General features: G+C 43.0%; 1 protein-coding gene across 6 annotated transcripts in view; it reads right to left on the bottom strand.

Moving 5' to 3' along the window:
- The window catches only part of PACS2 (phosphofurin acidic cluster sorting protein 2), a 125,948-nt gene that overhangs the window by 15,464 nt on the left and 88,174 nt on the right, over positions 1–22,310 (bottom strand). For 4 of the 6 annotated variants that reach the window (XM_056545423.1, XM_056545421.1, XM_056545420.1 and 1 more), the window contains exons 14-20: positions 18,750–18,882; positions 18,304–18,408; positions 17,495–17,601; positions 14,538–14,692; positions 8,718–8,828; positions 7,473–7,602; positions 1,943–1,993 (exon numbers count right to left, since the gene is read on the bottom strand). In XM_056545423.1, coding sequence (XP_056401398.1) covers positions 1,943–1,993; positions 7,473–7,602; positions 8,718–8,828; positions 14,538–14,692; positions 17,495–17,601; positions 18,304–18,408; positions 18,750–18,882 — 792 coding nt within the window. The remainder of the gene's footprint in view (positions 1–1,942; positions 1,994–7,472; positions 7,603–8,717; positions 8,829–14,537; positions 14,693–17,494; positions 17,602–18,303; positions 18,409–18,749; positions 18,883–22,310) is intronic. The other 2 variants (XM_056545425.1, XM_056545424.1) reach the window with 1 other exon arrangement.

Genomic DNA, 22,310 nt, shown 5'->3' on the forward strand with positions numbered 1-22,310 from the left:
ACAAGGTACAAGCTGAACACACGGAGATCCAGGAACCAAGCTGCTGCCCCAATCATACACCCTCACAAAAGAGCTCCCCCTGCAGGCAAAGGGAGGAGAATATAGTGCAAAGCAGCCGGTGACTACACGTCAGCCATAGTCTCCATGTACACAACAAATGGATTCTCTCATCTTCACAACCAAGACTATTATTACACAACCTGTAGGAACTAAACTCCTTAGATATATGAAAACAAACCAACTATATATATATACACATTAAAGGGCAACTCCAGTCTGATCGGACAGATCTCCAGCCTTCAGATCCATAATCTTGTCCATGGAGTGCAATAGAGATAGATAGACGACAGATAGATAGATATGAGATAGATAGAGAGATATGAGATAGATAGATATGAGATAGATAGATATGAGAGAGATAGATAGATATGAGATAGATAGATATGAGATAGATAGATAGATAGATATGAGATAGATAGATATGAGATAGATAGATATGAGATATATATGAGATAGATAGATAGATATGAGAGAGATAGATATGAGAGAGATAGATATGAGATAGATATGAGATATATATGAGATAGATAGATAGATATGAGAGAGATAGATATGAGAGAGATAGATATGAGATAGATATGAGAGATAGATATGAGAGATAGATATGAGAGATAGATATGAGAGATAGATATGAGAGATAGATATGAGATAGATAGATAGATATGAGAGATAGATATGAGAGATAGATATGAGAGATAGATATGAGAGATAGATAGATATGAGATAGATAGATATGAGATAGATAGATAGATATGAGATAGATAGATAGATATGAGAGAGATAGATATGAGAGAGATAGATATGAGAGAGATAGATATGAGAGAGATAGATATGAGAGAGATAGATATGAGAGAGATAGATATGAGAGAGATAGATATGAGAGATAGATATGAGAGAGATAGATAGATAGATATGAGATAGATAGATATTAGAGAGATAGATAGATATGAGATAGATAGAGAGATATGAGATAGATAGATAGATATGAGAGAGATAGAGAGATATGAGAGAGAGAGATAGATATGAGAGAGAGAGATAGATATGAGAGATAGATATGAGATAGATAGATATGAGAGATAGATATGAGAGAGATAGATATGAGAGATAGATATGAGAGATAGATATGAGAGATAGATAGATAGATATGAGAGAGATAGATAGATATGAGAGAGATAGATAGATGTGAGATAGATAGATAGATGTGAGATAGATAGATAGATATGAGATAGATAGATAGATATGAGAGAGATAGATATGAGAGAGATAGATATGAGAGAGATAGATATGAGAGAGATAGATATGAGAGAGAGAGAGATATGAGATAGATAGATAGATATGAGAGAGATAGATAGATATGAGAGAGATAGATAGATATTAGATAGATATGAGATAGATAGATATGAGAGAGATAGATATGAGAGAGATAGATAGATATGAGATAGATAGATATGAGATAGATAGATATGAGAGATAGATAGATATGAGATAGATAGATATGAGATAGATAGATATGAGAGAGATAGATATGAGAGAGATAGATATGAGATAGATAGATATGAGATAGATAGATATGAGATAGATATGAGAGACAAATAGTTGTACTGTGGATGTCTCACCAGGACAACCCATGAACCTTTTCCTTACTAAAGCATAATTAAGGACACAAAGTTTGGTCCCCACCAATAAGCCGGAGCAGACTATTCATAGGATTATCAGAGACGTTGGTTACTTCCGTTTTGTGTAAGTTGTGACTGGAATTGCCCTTTAATTGACTGTAAATCGTAAACTAGGATAATGCATCCGCAGCAAAGCATTCATAGCTCGCATGTCATGTTAGACAAAGCATAGAAGTGCAGCAAGAATAAAAGGAAAACATGGTTACCCAGAGAGGACATGATACCTTAAGGCAAAATCAAAATGAAAACTTTTTTTCCTTTTGAGAAAGCAACCATAAAATGGAAATGAAGAAAAACAAAAAAAAGCAGAAAAGTATAAACATTATTTATAACATTCATCACAAAATGCACTGTGTCTTTTACCAGGATCCCTGATATGACAAAAAAAAGAAAATAAAAACAAAAAACTTTTATTAGGAATCTGTTTGCTGTAAATCATGCTCAGATCTGTATAGGGAGGTACAACAATACCGGTCTCTTAGCTTTTTGTAAAGTTATGAAATAATGTTTTCCTTCTAAGCATGAGAGTCATAGAGGTGGCGCTTACCTGCAGAATACATGTCTCCTCCACCCTCCCCTGCCCTGCATGGTGATGTGCTGGTGACTAAACCATGTGCATCAATCATTCAGGGAGGGGTGGGGGAGGGAGAAGGCATGCATGCTGCAGTTCTCCAACATCTCTACAGCAATTGAGCTTGGAAGGAAAATATCTTATAACTTTGCAAACAACCATTAGCCAAGAGACAGGTTTTTATCTCCCATGTCTGAAGACCTGAGCTGGATACAGAGCTAACACATTCCCTTTAACCAGCCTAAAAAGGACAAGATGTTTATGGACTACTTCAGAAATAAAACAATTAAATGGAGACTCACTTAAAAATAAAAAACCTTTCAACATGTTGTAGAGACGTGTCAAAAGTTTTGATTGGTCAGGGTCATGAGTGTTCAGACGGTGACCGATCACTAAAACTAGCTGGGGGAAGAGCATGCTAAATGCTCATTCTAACAATTGGTTGGGGACTCAACACTCTGACCCTGACCGATCAAAACTTTTAACAGGTCTCTACAACATGCCAATTTTTTTTGTGACAATAAAAAAAGGTTTTCCCAGTTGACAAAATAGGTTTAATAGGAAACCTGTCGGTGCTTTCATGTTGTCCAAACCACAAGCAGCATCAAGGAATGGAAAGACATTCTGTATTACAGGGACATAGGACTGGCTGTAATGATAACTGTATGTTCTCCCGGGAACAGGGCTCCAAGACATCAGCTGTGTCCCCAGTCGGCAGGGCTCTTCATTTATGCAAGTAGAGGAGATCTGTCATGGCCCTATCCTTATACACAAGTAGGAGATCTGTCACGGCCCTATCCGTATACACAAGTAGAGGAGATCTGTCATGGCCCTATCCTTATACACAAGTAGGAGATCTGTCACGGCCCTATCCGTATACACAAGTAGAGGAGATCTGTCATAGCCCTATCCGTATACACAAGTAGGAGATCTGTCACGGCCCTATCCGTATACACAAGTAGAGGAGATCTGTCATAGCCCTATCTGTATACACAAGTAGGAGGAGATCTGTCACGGTCCTATCCTTATACACAAGTAGGAGGAGATCTGTCATGGCCCTATCCATATACACAAGTAGGAGGAGATCTGTCACGGCCCTATCCATATACACAAGTAGGAGGAGATCTGTCATGGCCCTATCCATATACACAAGTAGGAGGAGATCTGTCATGGCCCTATCCATATACACAAGTAGGAGATCTGTCACGGCCCTATCTGTATACACAAGTAGGAGGAGATCTGTCACGGCCATATCTGTATACACAAGTAGGGGAGATCTGTCATAGCCCTATCCATATACACAAGTACAGGAGATCTGTCACAGCCCTATCCGTATACACAAGTAGGAGATCTGTCACGGCCCTATACGTATACACAAGTAGAGGAGATCTGTCACGGCCCTATCTGTATACACAAGTAGGGGAGATCTGTCATAGCCCTATCCGTATACACAAGTACAGGAGATCTGTCACAGCCCTATCCGTATACACAAGTAGAGGAGATCTGTCATAGCCCTATCTGTATACACAAGTAGGAGGAGATCTGTCACGGCCCTATCCGTATACACAAGTAGAGGAGATCTGTCATGGCCCTATCCATATACACAAGTAGGAGGAGATCTGTCATGGCCCTATCCATATACACAAGTAGAAGATCTGTCACGGCCCTATCTGTATACACAAGTAGGAGGAGATCTGTCACGGCCCTATCCATATACACAAGTAGAAGATCTGTCACGGCCCTATCTGTATACACAAGTACAGGAGATCTGTCACAGCCCTATCCGTATACACAAGTAAGAGGAGATCTGTCACAGCCCTATCCGTATACACAAGTAGGAGATCTGTCACGGCCCTATCCGTATACACAAGTAGGGGAGATCTGTCACGGCCCTATCTGTATACACAAGTAGGGGAGATCTGTCATAGCCCTATCCGTATACACAAGTACAGGAGATCTGTCACAGCCCTATCCGTATACACAAGTAGAGGAGATCTGTCATAGCCCTATCTGTATACACAAGTAGGAGGAGATCTGTCACGGCCCTATCCATATACACAAGTAGGGGAGATCTGTCACGGCCCTATCCATATACACAAGTAGGAGATCATCTGTCACAGCCCTATCCGTATACACAAGTAGGAGGAGATCTGTCACTGCCCTATCCATATACACAAGTAGGAGATCATCTGTCACGGCCCTATCCGTATACACACACAAGTAGGAGGAGATCTGTCACGGCCCTATCCATATACACACACAAGTAGGAGGAGATCTGTCACGGCCCTATCCATATACACAAGTAGGAGGAGATCTGTCACGGCCCTATCCATATACACAAGTAGGAGATCATCTGTCACGGCCCTATCCATATACACAAGTAGGAGGAGATCTGTCACGGCCCTATCCATATACACAAGTAGGGGAGATCTGTCACGGCCCTATCCATATACACAAGTAGGGGAGATCAGTCACGGCCCTATCCATATACACAAGTAGGAGGAGATCTGTCACGGCCCTATCCATATACACAAGTAGGAGGAGATCTGTCACGGCCCTATCCATATACACAAGTAGGGGAGATCTGTCACGGCCCTATCCATATACACAAGTAGGGGAGATCAGTCACAGCCCTATCCGTATACACAAGTAGGAGATCATCTGTCACGGCCCTATCCATATACACAAGTAGGAGGAGATCTGTCACGGCCCTATCCATATACACAAGTAGGGGAGATCTGTCACGGCCCTATCCATATACACAAGTAGGGGAGATCAGTCACGGCCCTATCCATATACACAAGTAGGAGGAGATCTGTCACGGCCCTATCCATATACACAAGTAGGAGGAGATCTGTCACGGCCCTATCCATATACACAAGTAGGGGAGATCTGTCACGGCCCTATCCATATACACAAGTAGGAGGAGATCTGTCACGGCCCTATCCATATACACAAGTAGGGGAGATCTGTCACGGCCCTATCCATATACACAAGTAGGAGGAGATCAGTCACGGCCCTATCCATATACACAAGTAGGGGAGATCAGTCACGGCCCTATCCATATACACAAGTAGGGGAGATCAGTCACGGCCCTATCCATATACACAAGTAGGCTATATGGCCGATAATTGTCCAGTGTAGTAGAACACCTAGCCTGCGCCCACCACAATGACCCAGAGCCCCATTGCCAAACAAAGATGCAACTACGATTACTACGAAAGGTCACAGTCATTCACAGTCCACATATCACTGTTATAAGCATGACTAGCATTCTTTCATGCTGCCTGTGGTTTAAGTAGCATAAAAATAGCAACAGGTTCCCTTTAAAAAAATAAAATAAAATAAATAAAATGCAAAAAACAACTATCCACATATAATAACCCATCATGATGCCAACCATAGGGAAGACGTGACACAAGAGCAGCGGGCAACCATGGCCTAATGCAACAAGTCACTGTGGCTCATGTAATCTACATCATTTCAGTCCATTGTACGTCTATCTGTTATAATGATCATGTGAATTGGACCTGACCAATCCTAAAGTGGTTAAATGAACTATAAAGTATATGTCCACATTTCATCATATATTTGGACGGGGAGGAGAAGTGGCAATCTAAAGTTGCTGGTCGTAAAGGGGTTATCCAGGAATAGAAAAACAGAGCTACTTTCTTTCAAAAACAGCTCCCTGTCTGTCTCCAGGTTGGGTGCAGTTCTGCAGCTCAGTTCCATTGAAGTGAATGGAGACAAACTGTAAAACCACACCCAACCTGGAGACAAACGTGGAGCGGGTTTTGAAAGAAATTAGCTTTGTTTTTCTATTCTTGGATAAAAATTTATCGTAAAGGAGTTATCCAAGACACACAGAATCACTTTTGTCACTTAGTTCAATATTCCGATGCACAACAAACTCCCGATACTTCAATCTCACGTGTTCGTTGGGTATTGGACAATGAATTAAAGTGTACCTGTCGTCAACAAAAACTTTTTATATAATGTGGATAATACCTTTATATGTATAATTGTAATATACATTGGTTAAAAATTGTGTATATTTATGGGTGAAAATGTGCTGTCCCTGCAGCTATTGCCTGTGTGTCTCTATGATGAGTCCAAATACAGGAAGTGAGGGAGGGACAAGCAGGGCGCAGAGTAGACTCCTGGCTTGTCAATCATACTCATGAGTGAGCAGGGAGCATGTCACAGAGCCTTACTGCACACAGCCCCGCTTGTCCTCAGTGTACAGAGCCCTGCTTGTCCACCCTCACTTCCTGTATTTGGACTCCTCAGAGACACACAGGCAATAGCTGCAGAGACAAAAATACACACATTTTTTAACCAATGTATATTACAAATATACATATAATGGTATTATCTAAGTCATATAAAAAGTTTTTGTTGATGACATGTACACTTTAAAGGGGTATTGGTGGAAATTTTTTTTTTATTATATATATATATATATATATATATATATATATATATATATATATATTTATTTTTTTTTTTTTTTTATTATTATTTTTTTTTTTCCCCTGGAATACCCCTTTAAAGTGTACCTGTCATCAACAAAAACTTTATATACACATATATCTCAACTGGCTCAAGAAAGTTAAACAGATTTGTAAATTACTTCTATTAAAAAAATCTAAATCCTTCCAATAATTATCAGCTGCTGAAGCTGAGTTGTTCTTATCTGTCTGACCACAGTGCTCTATGCTGACATCTCTGCTTGTCTCAGGAACTGCACAGAGTAGAAGAGGTTTGCTATGGGGATTTGCTTCTACTCTGGACAGTTCCCGAGACAGGTGTCATCAGAGAGCACTTAGGAGCTGCTGAAGTTGAGTTGTTCTTTTCTGTCTAAGTACTGAAAGGATTAAGATTTTTTTATAGAAGTAATTTACAAATCTGTTTAACTTTCTGGAGCCAGTTGAAAATATTATATATATATATATATATATATATATATATATATATATATATATATATATATATATATATATATATATATATATTTATTTATTTATTTAAATTTATTTTTTCCTGGATAACCCTTTTAAGTGTTAACTTGGCTAGTAGACAGAATGAGCCACATGGTTCCCGTGAGGTACACTTGGTATACAAAGACAGTCATTGACCTTTTGAATTTTTTTGTTCGAGTTTACCTTTTCTGTTTGTAAGTTAACATGGCCTCCGCTATAGGCAGCTGATGCGCACAGTTTGCTCCGGCAATGTACTGCGTAACACGTGACACCACGTCTGGGGGGTCCTGTATTGTAGACAGCAAGGAAACATCTAAAAAAAAAAAAAAAGAGAACAAGTGACAAGTGTACCATGAGTCTATAACATATAGTATAATGTATACATTTGGTGGTAGCGCTGTTGAAATTGATTATAATGATTCTGATTGTTGACCAACATATTAATACTCTATTGCTAATGCTGCAGAAAGATATTTGTTACCCTTAACCTATATATCAGCTTGCTATTTGCTTGTAACTAAGATGAAGACCTTGTGACGAGGCCAAAAGTGGAAGTTAGAGACAAAACATCTGAAGAAATATAGACTGTGAAGACGGACAGATACATCTGGAATTTTCTGGTAGAATAGGGAGATGGCAACATAAGTGGCCTATGGTTAAGAACAAATTAATGTTTAATTTGCTAATATATACAGACGCAATACTCAACCAATCAAAATATAACATGATGATTTTGATGTGATAACTAACCTCCCCTTTTTTTCAACTGTAAAAAACAATGTACTTCCGTATCATAAACAGAACTCCTTGGGACAGCTCCTTAGCCAGTATGCTGAGAAGGAGATATATACCAACATTTTGTCTGGTGTTAGTTTCTTGTGTCGACACTCAGCAGTAGACAGTGGCAGTCACTCACATTTTAAGGCCTAACCAGCAGCTAACCTTGACAGTGCTATTAACCAATTCTGTTCAGCTGTTGTAGAACTACAACTCCCAGCATGCCCGGACAGCCGAAGGCTGTCCGGGCATGCTGGGAGTTGTGGTTCAACAACAGCTGGAGGCACCCTGGTTGGGAAACTCTGCTCTGGAGAGTCTGGCTCTAGTATGGTTACAATCGTTTGATGGATTCTTTTCCCCAAATACATACATGAAGTAAAATTGCTGAATCTATAATAATAGTAAAAAAATGTAATAAATTAAAAAAAGGCAGATTCCACCATAGAGCGTTGTGGACTGAAGGGTGAATGCAGCATCAAAATGAATGGCTGTCCATGTACTATGGTTAGGTGAGATAAAGCACTCTCGTAGTGATTCTCTGTTGTGGTGTATGAATGAGGTCCCAAGCAGGGAACTGTATCACCTCCACATTCCCCAAAAGGACACACTGAGAGGAGTCAATCCCTTTAAGCATATTTTTTGTTTTCTTACCTGAAGCTTGTGCATCCAGTTTTGTGAACAGTTCTCTCCAAGCGGAATCCTGGAATAGGTTGTTGTATTTGCTGTCCACAGTGCCCAGGTATTTGGCTACAGGATTAGAGCCTGCAAAACCCCAAAAAAGTATTAACAACAATGAATTATTTATTGGCCCTGATTATTAGCGTTGGGTTTTCTGTCTTGTTGAATCCCCTTCCTAACTTGTTGTTTTCCCACTATATTTACTGATTTGGTGCATAGAAGGAGTTAACTAGTGGGCAGAGAGAAGATGGACACCGTGCAACAGGGAAACCAGATAAATGCCGACCATGCCACTCATTAAAGAGTTAGAGAGTCAATTTGCATATAAAAAAAAAAAGGGGGTAGAAAAAAAAATATCTTAAAAAAAAATAAAAAAAAATACAACACTAGGCAGTTATATATCAAGGGTTTTATCAATTATGGAAACGGGGAGGAAGAGGAGGAGGAAGAAGAAGAGGAGGAGGAAGAAGAGGAGGAGGAAGAGGAGGAAGAAGAAGAGGAGGAAGAAGAAGAGGAGGAGGAAGAAGAGGAGGAAGAAGAAGAAGAAGAGGAGGAGGAAGAAGAAGAGGAGGAAGAAGAAGAAGAGGAGGAAGAAGAAGAGGAGGAAGAAGAGGAGAAGGAAGAGGAGGAAGAAGAAGAGGAGGAGGAGGAGGAAGAAGAAGAGGAGGAAGAAGAAGAAGAGGAGGAAGAAGAAGAGGAGGAAGAAGAGGAGAACGAAGAGGAAGAAGAGGAAAAAGAGGAAGAAGAGGAGAAAAATTCAAAAAATCCTTTCTAATTGGGAGAAGTGAAAAATGATGAATTTCCGCAATGAGAAATTTACAGTCCTAAACGGGGAGGAAGAGGAGGAGGAAGAAGAAGAGGAGGAGGAAGAAGAGGAGGAGGAAGAGGAGGAAGAAGAAGAGGAGGAAGAAGAAGAGGAGGAGGAAGAAGAGGAGGAAGAAGAAGAAGAAGAGGAGGAGGAAGAAGAAGAGGAGGAAGAAGAAGAAGAGGAGGAAGAAGAAGAGGAGGAAGAAGAGGAGAAGGAAGAGGAAGAAGAGGAAAAAGAGGAAGAAGAGGAGAAAAATTCAAAAAATCCTTTCTAATTGGGAGAAGTGAAAAATGATGAATTTCCGCAATGAGAAATTTACAGTCCTAATTCACATATTATTTTTGTAAATAGATATCTTGGGAGCAGATTCTGGCAAAGGCAACATGTGCCAAAATTTTACCTCTTAAGGACGTAGGGCGTACCTGTATGCCCTACGCCCGGTCCTGGTATATAAAATGGGGTCACGCCGTGACCCCGCTTCATACTGGGTCGGTCCCGGCGGCTAATGATAGCCGGGACCCTGGGCTAATAGCGTGCGGCACCGATCGTTGTGCCGCGCACTATTAACCCTTTAGACGCGGCGATCGACGTTGATCGCCGCGTCTAAAATGAAAGTGAAAGCTTCCCGGCAGTTCAGTCGGGCTGATCGGGACCATTGCGATAAAATCGCGGAGGTCCCCTTACCTTGGTCTGTCGCATCCGATCGGTGATTGCTCCAAGCCTGGGCTACAGGCTTGAGCAATCGACTGCCTATAACACTGATCCATGCAAAGTTATGGCTTTGCTGGGATCAGTGTAAAAGATCAGTGTGTGCAGTGTTATAGCCCCCTATGGGAGCTATAACACTGCAAAAAATAAAAGTAAAAAAAAATAAAAAAGTTAATAAAGGTAATTTAACCCCTTCTCTAATAAAAGTTTGAATAACCCCCATTTTCCCATAAAAAAAAAAAAAGTGTAAATAAAAATAAACATATGTGTTATCGCTGCGTGCGGAAATGTCCGAATTATAAAAATATATCATTAATTAATATATATCATTTGCCAAAAAATTGCTAAGTCCAAAATAGCGTATTTTTAGTCATTTTTTATATACCGTATATACTCGAGTATAAGCCGACCCGAGTATAAGCCGAGACCCCTAATTTCAACCCAAAATCCCAGGAAAAGTTATTGACTCGAGTATAAGCCTAGGGTGGGAAATACCTCATCCCCCCCTGTCATCATCCAGACCCGTCATTAACATCCTCATCATCATCCCCTTGTCATCATCCCACACATCCCCCCTTCATCATCCTCTTATCATCCCACACATCCCCCCTTCATCATCCCCTTATCATCCCACACATCCCCCCTTCATCATCCCCTTGTCATCATCCCACACATCCCCCCTTCATCATCCCCTTGTCATCATCCCACACATCCCCCCTTCATCATCCCCTTATCATCCCGCACATCCCCCCTTCATCATCCCCTTATCATCCCACACATCCCCCCTTCATCATCCCCTTGTCATCATCCCACACATCCCCCCTTCATCATCCCCTTATCATCCCACACCCCCCCTTCATCATCCCCACCCCCCTTCATCATCCCCACACCCCCCCTTCATCATCCTCTTCTCATCATTCGCCCTCAGTGGTCTTCAACCTGCGGACCTCCAGAGGTTTCAAAACTACAACTCCCAGCAAGCCCGGGCAGCCATCGCCGAGCGGAGGTGAGAGGGTGCTGGGGGCTGGATGATGTTGAAGGCCGCAGTGGTCTTCAACCTGCGGACCTCCGGAGGTTTCAAAACTACAACTCCCAGCAAGCTCGGACAGCCGATGGCTGCCCGGGCTTGCTGGGAGTTGTAGTTTTGAAACCTCTGGAGGTCCGCAGGTTGAAGACCACTGCGGGTGGGGGAGTTCACTCGAGTATAAGCCGAGGGGGGTGTTTTCAGCACGAAAAATCGTGCTGAAAAACTCGGCCTATACTCGAGTATATACGGTAATGAAAAAATGAATAAAAAGCAATCTAAAAGTCTGATCAATACAAAAATGTAACCAATAAAAACTTCAGATTACAGTGCAAAAAATTTGCCCTCATACCGCCCCATATGTGGAAAAATTTTAAAGTTATAGGGGTCAGAAGATGAGAATTGTAAACGTATTCATTTTCCTGCATGTAGTTATGATTTTTTTCAGAAGTTACGACAAATAAAACCTATATAAGTAGGGGATCATTTTAACCGTATGGACCTACAGAATAAAGAGAAGGTGTCATTTTTATCAAAAAATGTACTACCTAGAAACGGAAGCCCCCAAAATTTACAAAATGAAATTTTTCTTCGATTTGGTCGCACAATGAATTTTTTGGTAAAATGACTAATGTCACTGCAAAGTAGAATTGGTGGCGCAAAAAATAAGCCATAATATGGAATTTTATGTGCAAAATTGAAAGCGTTATTATTAGAAGGTGATGAGGAAAAAATGAAAATGCAAAAACGGAAAAACCCTGCGTCCTTAAAGGGGTACTCCGCCCCTAGACATCTTATCCCCTATCCAAAGGATAGGGGATAAGATGTCAGATTGCCGCGGTCCCGCTGCTGGGGACCCCGGGGATCGCTGCTGCGGCACTGCGCTATCATTACTGCACAGAGTGAGTTCGCTCTGCGTGTAATGACGGGCGATACAGGGACCGGAGCAGCGTGACGTCACGGCTAAGCCCCTCGTGACGTCACGGCCCGCCCCCTCAATACAAGTCTATGGGAGGGGGTGTGGCGGTCGTCACGTCCCCTGCCACAGACTTGCATTAAGAGGGCGGGCCGTGATGTCACGAGGGGCGGAGCCATGACGTCACGCTGCTCCGGTCCCTGTATCGCCCTTCATTACGCGCAGAGAACTCGCTCTGTGCAGTAATGATAGCGGGGTGCTGCAGCGGAGATCCAGGGGGTCCCCAGCAGCGGGACCACAGCGATCTGACATCTTATCCCCTATCCTTTGGATAGGGGATAAGATCTTTAGGGGCGGAGTACCCCTTTAAGGGGTTTAACAAACAACCCAATACCATCCAGTTGGATACAGGATAGAAAATCAGAGCCAATGGGAGGGGATATGCAAAGAATTTAGGGGGAGATTTATCTGCCCAGAGGAAAAGTTGCTGAGTTGCCCATAACAACCAATCAGATCGCTTCTTTCATTTTCCAGAGGCCTTTTTTAAAAATGAAAGAAGCGATCTGATTGGTTGCTATGGGCAACTCAGCAACTTTTCCTCCAGACAGGTTTTGACAAATCTCCCCCTTTTTTACTTTAGCTGCACCATATTTGCTTAAAATGTAGCGCACATTATTAGCGCCATATATTCAGATATTTAGCACCTGATTTTGCGCCCTGTTAGCCAGTTCTTAACGAAGGCGAGGTTGGGCTTTTTGTGCTATTAACATCCTATTTTTAAAGGTTTACCACAACTTTCCGATGCACAAAAGTGTTGCAGTGAATACCAAGTATACCTGCTATTAAATTACGCGCTATTTGCCCCAAATTTTCAAAAGACCAAACACATTTCTGAAAATGAGTCGCAGTTAAAGGGGTACTCCGGTGGAATAAAAAAAATATATATATTATTTTTTTAAATCAACTGGTGCCAGAAAGTTAAACAGATTTGTAAAGGACTTCTTTAAAAAAAATATATATATATCTTAATCCTTCCAGTACTACTTAGTTGCTGAAAACTACAGCGGAAACTATTTTCTTTTTGAAACACAGAGCTCTCTGCTGACATATCGAGCATAGTGCTCTCTGCTGACATCTCTGTCCATTTTAGGAACTGTCCAGAGCAGCATATGTTTGCTATGGGGGATTTTCTCCTACTCTGGGCAGTTCTTAAAATGAACAGAGGTGTCAGCAGAGAGCACTGTGCTCGTGATGTCAGCAGAGAGCTCTGTGTTTCAAAAAGAAAAGAATGTAGTCCTCTGTAGCATTCAGCAGCTAATAAGTACTGGAAGGATTAAGATTTTTTTTAAATAGAAGTAATTAACAAATTTGTCTAATTTTCTGGCACCAGTTGATTAATAAAAAAATAAATAAAATAAAAAAAGATTTCCACCGGAGTATCCCTTTAACACTCTTTGAGGTGCAAAAAAAAAGAAGAACTCTAATAACACAAGTATGGCGGTGACGTCACAGCCCCGTCTCGGCAGCAGCACCCGGCACAGATTACCGGGAGTTACACCGAGATCGCGGGGGTCCCTGTGTGACCAGACTTCTTATCCCCTATCCTTTCAATAGGAGAAAAGATGTCTAAGGCCGGAATACCCCTTTAAATTTATAAACACCAGAGGGGTGTGGGTTTTTGGCCAACCAAGAGAGGGCAGGCTATACAGGAGCTTCACATGGTTGCGTGTGTTTAGCGCTAAAGCTAGGTGACCGGATCTACATTCTCATTACCCAATTTCATACACAGTATCCAACTGTATAGTAAGCTATGTAATGCAGTGATTCCCAACCAGGGTGCTTCCAGCTGTTGCAAAACTACAACTCCCAGCATGCCTGGACAGCCGAAGGCTGTCCAGGCATGCTGGGAGTTGTAGTTTTGCAACAGCTGGAGGCACCCTGGGTGGAAAACACTTATTTAACCTGTATTTTTTTATATGGGGGACACAACTACAAGCAGATGTTGCGGTCATCTCAATTAGAGATGAGCGAACTTACAGTAAATTCGATTCGTCACGAACTTCTCGGCTCGGCAGTTGATGACTTTTCCTGCATAAATTAGTTCAGCTTTCCGGTGCTCCGGTGGGCTGGAAAAGGTGGATACAGTCCTAGGAGACTCTTTCCTAGGACTGTATCCACCTTTTCCAGCCCACCGGAGCACCTGAAGGCTGAACTAATTTACGCAGGAAAAGGCATCAACTGCCGAGCCGAGAAGTTCGTGACGAATCGAATTTACTGGAAGTTCGCTCATCTCTAATCTCAATAATAACCCCCCCGGATCCTAACCGAGAAACTTACCTAAGGGGATGATGAGAAAGCGTATGTATCCTAACCAGTCGGGAGTCTTGTGTGACAGCTGCTCCACGAACAGTCTGAGCACCGCACTGAGGTAATTCTGAGCTCCGGCTACGGCCACTTTCACAGGATTTGGTGGTTGTGAATTACAATTACAACTAGAGAGAATACACAGAATCAACACTTCATGTAAGAGGTTTGCTGGGATCATATATTGAAAAAACTGAATTTCAATGGGATTCTTGTGCTGGTCACATAGGGGAAAAGGAAACAGAAACATAGTATGTAACAAATCCTACAATTCAACTAATAGTGCAACCTGAATGTTTATATGAATGCAAGAACCTTGACAGTACTACCCTGATGAGGTTATAGTGATAACTCAACAGAAACACGTTGTATGGAGTCTTCTTTTTTTTATTTGCCAACAGCCCTTGTTATGGCAGTGTGTGTTTTCATGATTTCTTGTTTAACCCGTTAAGGAAACAGGGCGTATCTGTACACCCGTGGGAATTCCGGTCCCCGCCGCTAGCCGGGTGGGGACCGGACCGGGATGCCTGCTGAAATCATTCTGCAGGCATCCCGTGACAAATTTAAAAAAAATTTACACTAATATGCTGGTGTTGCCCAATACTTTTCATTTTCACAAGAGGCAAAAGGTGAAAGAGACCCCCAAAATTTTTAACGCAATTTCTCCCGAGTATGAAAATACCCATTATGTGAGCGTGAAATGCTCTGCGGACGCACAACAAGGCTCAGAAGTGAGAGTGCAGTATGTACATTTGAGGCCTAAATTGGTGATTTGCACAGGAGTGGCTGATTTTACAGCGGTTCTGACAAACGAAAAAAAATAAATACCCACATGTGACCCCATTTTGGAAACTACACCCCTCACGGAACGTAACAAGGGGTATAGTGCGCCTTAACACCCCACAGGTGTTAGACGAATTTTTCGTTAAAGTTGGATGAGAAAATGCTGGTGTTACCCTAAATTTTTCGTTTTCGCAAGGGAAAATAGGGGAAAAAAAAGCCCCCCAAACTTTGTAACCCCAAAATTTTATTTTTCATTTTCACGGACCACTGTTCAAAAAAAATCTGTCAGACACCTGTGGGGTGTAAATGCTCATTGCACCCCTTATTACATTCCGTGAGGGGGTTTCACGTGGCCTTCAATTCCAGACACATTTTCTCTCCAAAAGCCAAATGGTGCTCCTTCTCTTCTGAGCATTGTAGTTTGCCCACAGAGCACTTTACATCCACTTAGGGGGTTAAATCTATAAAAAACGATTCAGGAGCTAGGAAACCAAATATTGGGATCGGAAGGCGTTTTCCTCTCCATATGCGATATAGTTGGTAGTTTGATAACACAGGCAACACTGAGCAACTATGCTCTCATTTTAAAGGGGTTCTCCCTTGTTTATACTGTTTTTTGTTATTATGTTTGTGTGTTATGTGTGTATAAGTATGTGTTCTTTTATGTGTGTTGTGATTATGTATATATGTATTTTCTTACCTTTTGTGAAGATCCAGAAGCTGGCCCCTTTTTCTTCCATTGGCTTGCTGTGTAACCTCGGCCTCCGCCATGTTGTGTTCGGTAAGTAGGATGTCGGGGGGTGTGTTCTTGCTTTTGTCCTTCCTATCTTCTGACGTCCGAGGCAAATATTTTCTTCCTGTTTCTTCCGTGGCTCAGCGACGAATCTGCGGCCTCTTCCGGCGAATGCGCAGGTAGTTTGTTTGTTATTTTTACCAATAAAGTTTTTTTTGTCTAATTGACAAACTGTCTGCGCTTGCGCGAAGCTAAGGTATTAGCGTAGACCTAACGTACGCTACGCTGTTAGCGTAGCACTTGCATACTCGTGCATGTGTAGACAGTTTGTCAATTAGAAGAAAAAAACTTTATTGGTAAAAAAAAAAAATAACAAACTACCTGCGCATGCGCCGGAAGAGGCTGCAGATTCGTCGCTGAGCCACGGAAGAAACAGGAAGAAAAGATTTGCCTAGGACGTCAGAAGATAGGAAGGGCAGAAGCAAGAACACACCCCCCGACATACCACTTACCGAACACAACATGGCGGAGGCAGAGGTTAACACAGCAAGCCGCTGGAAGAAAAAGGGGCCAGCTTCTGTATCTTCACAAAAGGTAAGAAAATACATATATACATAATCACAACACACATAAAAAAAACATATACTTATACACACATAACACACAAACATAATAACAAAAAACAGTATAAACAAGGGAGAACCCCTTTAAGGGTACGTTCACACTGAGGAATTGGCGAGGAATTATTGCTTAAAAATTCTGCCGCAGAATTTCCAGTTTTTTGTTTTTTTTTGGGCGGAATTGAAGCGGAATTCCGCATTGAATGTAGGAGGAAATGGATTTTTTTTTTCTGGACGACAGCCACTAATTAAAATGTGCTTTTTTTTCCCGCGCAAAAATATGGTCTATGGGGATTTACACGCGGATTCCGCATGAAGAAAGAACATGTTCATTCTTCATGCGGAGGAGAATTCCGTGTCGAAATTTTGCATGTGGAATTCATTTTAAATGGATGGAGTTTGGCACTGCTGAATGAATTGGAGAGGAATAAGCTAGCGGAATTACTCGTGGAAATTTAACAACTTTAAGGCCCCTTTCACACTATAAAGTTGCTTCATTGAAAGATCTGTTACAAAAGCCTTAAAAACGGATGGGATACAAAATCCCATTGAAGTTTATGGGATTTTTTGGATTATCCATTATAGCCCGTCATGAATAAAGGACATTATTTTTGACGAATGAAAAAGTAATTGCTTACCATGAGTTTAAGAGACTGGGACAGGGTTTGCCAAACAGGAAGCCCCCTGTTTGGGAAACACTGGATTGGGAAGATCATGCAGAATAAAAGGGGAGAGGAGAGACCGAGAAATCAGTAATAAACGACAGCACAAAAACAATAAAACCTGACACTTACTATCGTTGTATCCTGGAGACTATTGTATTAAAAGCTGCTTGAATATCCGCTGAGGAGCAAGTGCAGACTAAGGGGAGGTCTTGTTTTTGCAAGATATCAGAGAGAAGCTGAAAGACAGAAAATTAGGAATATATACAAAGCTCTGGAAAATAAATTTCCTAATAGCAAATTAGCTTAAAGGGGTATTTCGGCTTTATACAACTTATCCCCAAAGGATAGGGGATAAGATGTATGATCGCTGGGGACCCCAGCGATTTCATTGCAGCACCCGGTATTCTGTACCGGGCGCTGCCTCCGAGACGGGGACGTGACGCCACGCCACACCCCCCCCCCCTTCATTCATGTCTATAGGATCCCCATCCCCGTCACGGAGGCAGCATCCGGTACAGAATGCCGGGGGCTGCACAGAGATTGCAGAGGTCCCTAGCGGCGGGACCCCCGCAATCATACTTATCCCCTATACTTTGCATTGTATTTCAGCACTTTTCCCGGTCTGTTTCTCATTAATACTAGAGATGAGCGAACTTGCAGTAAATTTGATTCGTCACAAACTTCTCGGCTCGGCAGTTGATGACTTATCCTGCATAAATTAGTTCAGCTTTCAGGTGCTGCAGTGGGCTGGAAAAGGTGGATACAGTCCTAGGAGACTCTTTCCTAGAACTGTATCCACCTTTTCCTGCCCACCGGAGCACCGGAAAGCTGAACTCATTTATGCAGGATAAGTCATCAACTGCTGAGCCGAGAAGTTCGTGACGAATCGAATTTACTGTAAGTTCGCTCATCTCTAATTAATACTGTAGGAAACTTACCTGGCCCTGCCAGTCCGAAGTGTTTATTAGAATAATGTTTTCAGGGAGATGGTCGTCTGATACTAGGATGTGGTTTAGCTGATCATATACCGTCTTCCTAGGAATCTAAACAAAAACGTGTTGAGTTAGTCGATCCGGCCGTACACTGAGATCTTGGGACTCCATGCTGCTGTAAGTGGCTGGGGTTGAACAGCTTCCTTTACTCAAGCGGTTTGTCAGCATTTTCTGTGCTGTAGATCAGTGTTTCCCAACCAGGGTGCCTCCAGCTGTGGCAAATCTACAACTCCCAGCATGCCCGGACAGCCAAAGGCTGTCCGGGCATGCTGGGAGTTGTAGTTTTGCCACAGCTGGAGGCACCCTGGTTGGGAAATACTGCAGCAGATGGAGGAGGTGGATGCTGGACTGCTCTTCTGTATTTTTATGGGCCTAAGCATGCTTCACTTTACCTGGAGATGAATCCTAGTATCAGGTGACCGTTCATTATCGAGACTATTGGCTCTCTCATTCTGGGGTCGAGACGCCTGCCTTTCTTTTAAAGATGTGCTTCTACCACGACGTCCGGTGTGCTTTCCTTCCAAACTGTAGAATAAAAAATAAAATAAATCTATTAAATCATATTCACATTCCCCACAATCCATGTCATCATTGCAATTTACACCAATCAGCCATAACATTAAAGGGGCATTTTGGGTTTATACATCCAAAGGATGGGGGATAAGATGCATAATCGCAGGGGTCCCGATGCTGGGGACCCCCGCGATCTCTGTGCAGCCCATGGCATTCTGTACCGGGCGGGCTTCTGAGATGAGGATGTGACATCACGCCACACCCCCTCCATTCATGTCTATGGGAGGCACGCCACCCCTCCCATAGACATGAATGGAGGGGGCGTGGCGTGATGTAATGAGGGGGCGTGGCCGTGCGGTCACGAAGGGGCGTCCATTCAGGTCTATGGGAGGGGGCGTGCTTCCCATAGACATGGAGAGGGCGTTGCATGACGTCACAAGGGGGTGTGGTCGTGATGTCACGTCCCCGTCTTGGAAGCAGCGCCCGGAACAGAATGCCGGGGGCTGCACAGAGATCGCGGGGGTCCCCAGCGATCATACATCTTATCCCGTATCCTTTGGATAGGGGATAAGATGTATAAACCCAACATACCCCTTTAAAATCTGCCTAATATTGTGTAGGTCGCTCTTGTGTGGCCAAAACAGCTCAGACTCCACAACATTTCTGAACTCCTTTATTTATATAGCACCAACATATTCTGCAGTGCTGTACAGAGCATGTCATGACTCAAACTGATCCCCGTTCCCATTTGGACTCTGCATTTTCTGTGCTGTAGATCAGTGTTTCCCAAGCAGGGTGCCTCCAACTATGGCAAAACCACAACTCTCAGCATGCCCGGACAGCCAAAGGCTGTCCGGGCATGCTGGGAGTTGCAGTTTTGCCACAGCTGGAGGCACCCCGGTTGGGGAATACTGCAGTATGGGTGTGACAGCGACGTCCCGTCCCTCCTCCCATAGGCTTGAATGGAAGGGGCATGGCGTGACGCCATGAGGGGGCGTGACCGTGACGTCACGAAGGGGCGTGACCGTGACGTCACATACCATCTCGGAAGCAGCGCCCAGTAAAGAATTCTGTGGCGGGCGCTAGTTTCTCCAGCCAATCCCACAGCTGATCGATTGGACTGAGATATAAGGAATATGGACGCCAAGCCGCCACGTCAAACTTTTTATCATGTTCCTCAATACTAAAAAATTTTTTGCAAAGTGACCATTACATTATGTATTGTTGGAGGGGGCTATTGCCATTAGGGGAGACTTCTTAACAATATCTAGGTAGGTGGAACATGTCATAGTAACATCCACTTGACGCCAGGACCCAAGGTTACTGGAATAATGATCACATGACTTCCGCCCGCTTGTCCTCTTCCCATAGTGCATCCTCTCTTCCCAAGGTAAGTGACACATCCATAAATACCATTCTCTTGTATTGAAGACCCCAATGAGCCATTGCAATGGTAAGGTCAATGAGGGGGATTTATCAAGCCGCAATGGGTCTGTGTGACTTTTTGTGCGACAATCACTTTAGAAAGGCTTCTATTTTTTTTTTACCCATACAGAGCACTTTGTGTAGTGGTCACTGATTTGCTAAGTGCGACTTTTTTTGCGAATGTCGCAAAATTGTGGCAAGATCCCAGAAATATATGTGGTGTCCCAGTACGGGATATGCTCCTACAGTCCTGTCAGGTTGAGTCCCTGTACGTCCTCAGGGCTCACCTGCAGTGTTTCCCCATAATGTGTATAACTTATGTACTAAGGTTAAAGGACCTTTGATATGGTCACATGGTTGTTAGTCACATAATAGTTGTCACATGTTCAAGTCATATGTTTTGTTACCCAGAGAGCACCAGGTAACCAGATGACCCGCAGTTAGCCTATGGGCTCCTTGCACAGCCCCCTTTATAAGGAAGGGAGGAGCTACAATCTGTCTCTCTGATCATTCATTGTTCTTAGATCCTGAGGTCAAGTCCAGTCCAGATGTCTCAGAGACAGTGTCCAGCACATCTGGAGGCCTCAAGCCTAAATTACAGCCACAAGTCAGTAAGTCAAGTCATCTCTGTCTGCGGTCACTATCTTCAGTCAAGTCAAGTCTATTATAGTCAGCGTGGCTGTGCAAGAGTCTGTCCAAGTCACTGCAAGTCCCAGCAAGCTGCAAGGTCCCCTCCGTGTTACTGGTCACCTCTCTGGGATCCTGGCCTAGCTGTAAAGACTGTTACCATCTGTCTACCTGCGTAAAGTTACCGTTAACCCTGACCTGGCCTTGGACTCTTATTTGCCCTGCCTTACTAGGACTAGCGGTGCTACCGTTCGGGTGGTTCTTTGTTAAAACCACGCCCTGGCGTCACGAACATTTAGGCGTCAACACCATCTGCCCCAGGGCTACAACATCTGCCCCATACACCTCACATCGCACCCCCATGGCGGACCACATATACAGTGTGTCAGGTCAATTCAGCCCTGCCCTATATAGTTCTGTGCGACATTTTATTCAGGGTACATGTGACTTTTCGCACAAAAGCCGCAGATCCCCACAAAATCTGAGGCTTTTTTAGAAGTTGCACCTGCAAAATGTATCAAAGTCGGTGCGCCCTTTGATAAATGTGGCACACGTCGGCAACTATCAACGCAACTTTTGTGCTCTAAAATAGATAAAAATACTCATTGTTAATGTCCCTCAATGTCCATCGCCAGCGATTGTCATGTTAGACCCGGACACTATACATTCATCCGTTTTTAAAGATCAGTTCTAATGTTCCATTGTGAAATCCCTGACAATTGGCCGTTACAAAATCCCATTATAGTCCATGGGACTTTTACATTATCCGCTTTAACCCGTCAAAGCCCGTTATTAATAACTGACTTTATTTTGTGACGAGAGAAAGTGATGGGAGAAACAGTGCATGCATTATTTCTTCCGTTCTTTCTCCTGTCACAAAATAACGTTCGTTATTAATAACGGGCTAGGATGGGTTAAAACGGATAATGTAAAAGTCCCATGGACTATAATGGGATTTTTTAACGGACGATTTTTAGTTTTTTTTATAACGTAACATTATAACGGATCTTTAAAAGGAGTAGTCCAGTCCTGAAAAACGTATCCCCAATTCTAAGGATACGGGATAAGTTTCAGATCGCGGGGGGGTCCGACCACTGGGGCCCCTCTGCAATCTTTTGTACGGGGCCCCGGCTTGCTGGCCAGATTGCGGGTGTCGACCACCGCTTAAAGCGGCGGCTGACACGCCCCCTCAATTCATCGCTATGGCAGAGCCGGAGATGGCAGAAGGCAGCGCTCTGGCTCTGCCATAAAGTTGTACAGTAACCTGCTGACATGCGATGGCCCCGACATATGATCAAATCGACATACGATGCTTTTATATGTCGGGGCCATCACATTAACTGCTATCCGGCAGCGCAAAATGCTTAAGCTGCTGTCGGATAGCAGTT

The sequence above is a fragment of the Hyla sarda genome, chromosome 11 (genome assembly GCF_029499605.1).
Source record: "Hyla sarda isolate aHylSar1 chromosome 11, aHylSar1.hap1, whole genome shotgun sequence".
Classification (NCBI taxonomy): domain Eukaryota; kingdom Metazoa; phylum Chordata; class Amphibia; order Anura; family Hylidae; genus Hyla; species Hyla sarda.